The 642-nt window shown below is 61.1% G+C and overlaps 1 protein-coding gene across 1 annotated transcript in view; it reads left to right on the top strand.

Moving 5' to 3' along the window:
• Window positions 1-80: 80 nt before the first annotated feature.
• LOC106632188 (protocadherin alpha-12-like) overlaps window positions 81-642 on the top strand; it is a gene marked incomplete at its 3' end in the record, with an annotated part of 1,718 nt that continues 1,156 nt past the window's right edge. Inside the window, exon 1 of the mRNA XM_031065904.1 lies at window positions 81-634. Within this exon, the coding sequence (XP_030921764.1) occupies window positions 120-634 (515 nt within the window). The remainder of the gene's footprint in view (window positions 635-642) is intronic.

Here is a 642-nt window from a genome sequence, read left to right as displayed (position 1 = left end):
GGACAATGGAGCTGGTGATCTCGGTGGTCGATGCGAACGACAATGCGCCCCATTTCAACCAGTCCGTGTATAATGTACATTTGTCTGAGGATGCCACAAAAGGCACGCTCGTGGCACGGATGAATGCCACGGACCTGGACGAAGGAAGTAACAGAGATGTGAAATATGAAATCGATACTATTGTTCCACCCTCTGGCTCAGATTTATTCAGCATTGATGCGAACACTGGGGACATCAGACTGACGGGCGCCCTGGACTTCGAGGCAGTTAATTTATACGACCTAAATATTAGGGCGACAGATGAAGGGACGCCCTCGCTTTCGGGTCACTGCAAGGTGGTGCTGGAGGTGCTGGACGTGAACGACAACGCACCGGAGGTGTGGGTGACGTCGCTGTCGGTGCCGGTGCCCGAGGACGCGTCGTTGGGGACGGTGGTGGCCCTGCTGAGCGTGTCGGACCGGGACTCGGGGGAGAACGGGCGCGTGCGGTGCTGGGTGTGGCCGGCGTCGCCGTTCGGTCTGGAGGCGACGTTCTTGGGCTCGTACTCGCTGGTGCTGCGCGAGGCGCTGGACCGGGAGCGGGTGTCGGAGTACGAGGTGGAGGTGCGTGCGGAGGACGGCGGGGCGCCGGCGCTGCGCGCCA

Source organism: Geospiza fortis, unplaced genomic scaffold (genome assembly GCF_000277835.1).
Source record: "Geospiza fortis unplaced genomic scaffold, GeoFor_1.0 scaffold4977, whole genome shotgun sequence".
Lineage (NCBI taxonomy): Eukaryota > Metazoa > Chordata > Aves > Passeriformes > Thraupidae > Geospiza > Geospiza fortis.
This window is presented reverse-complemented; position numbering and strand designations above follow the sequence as displayed.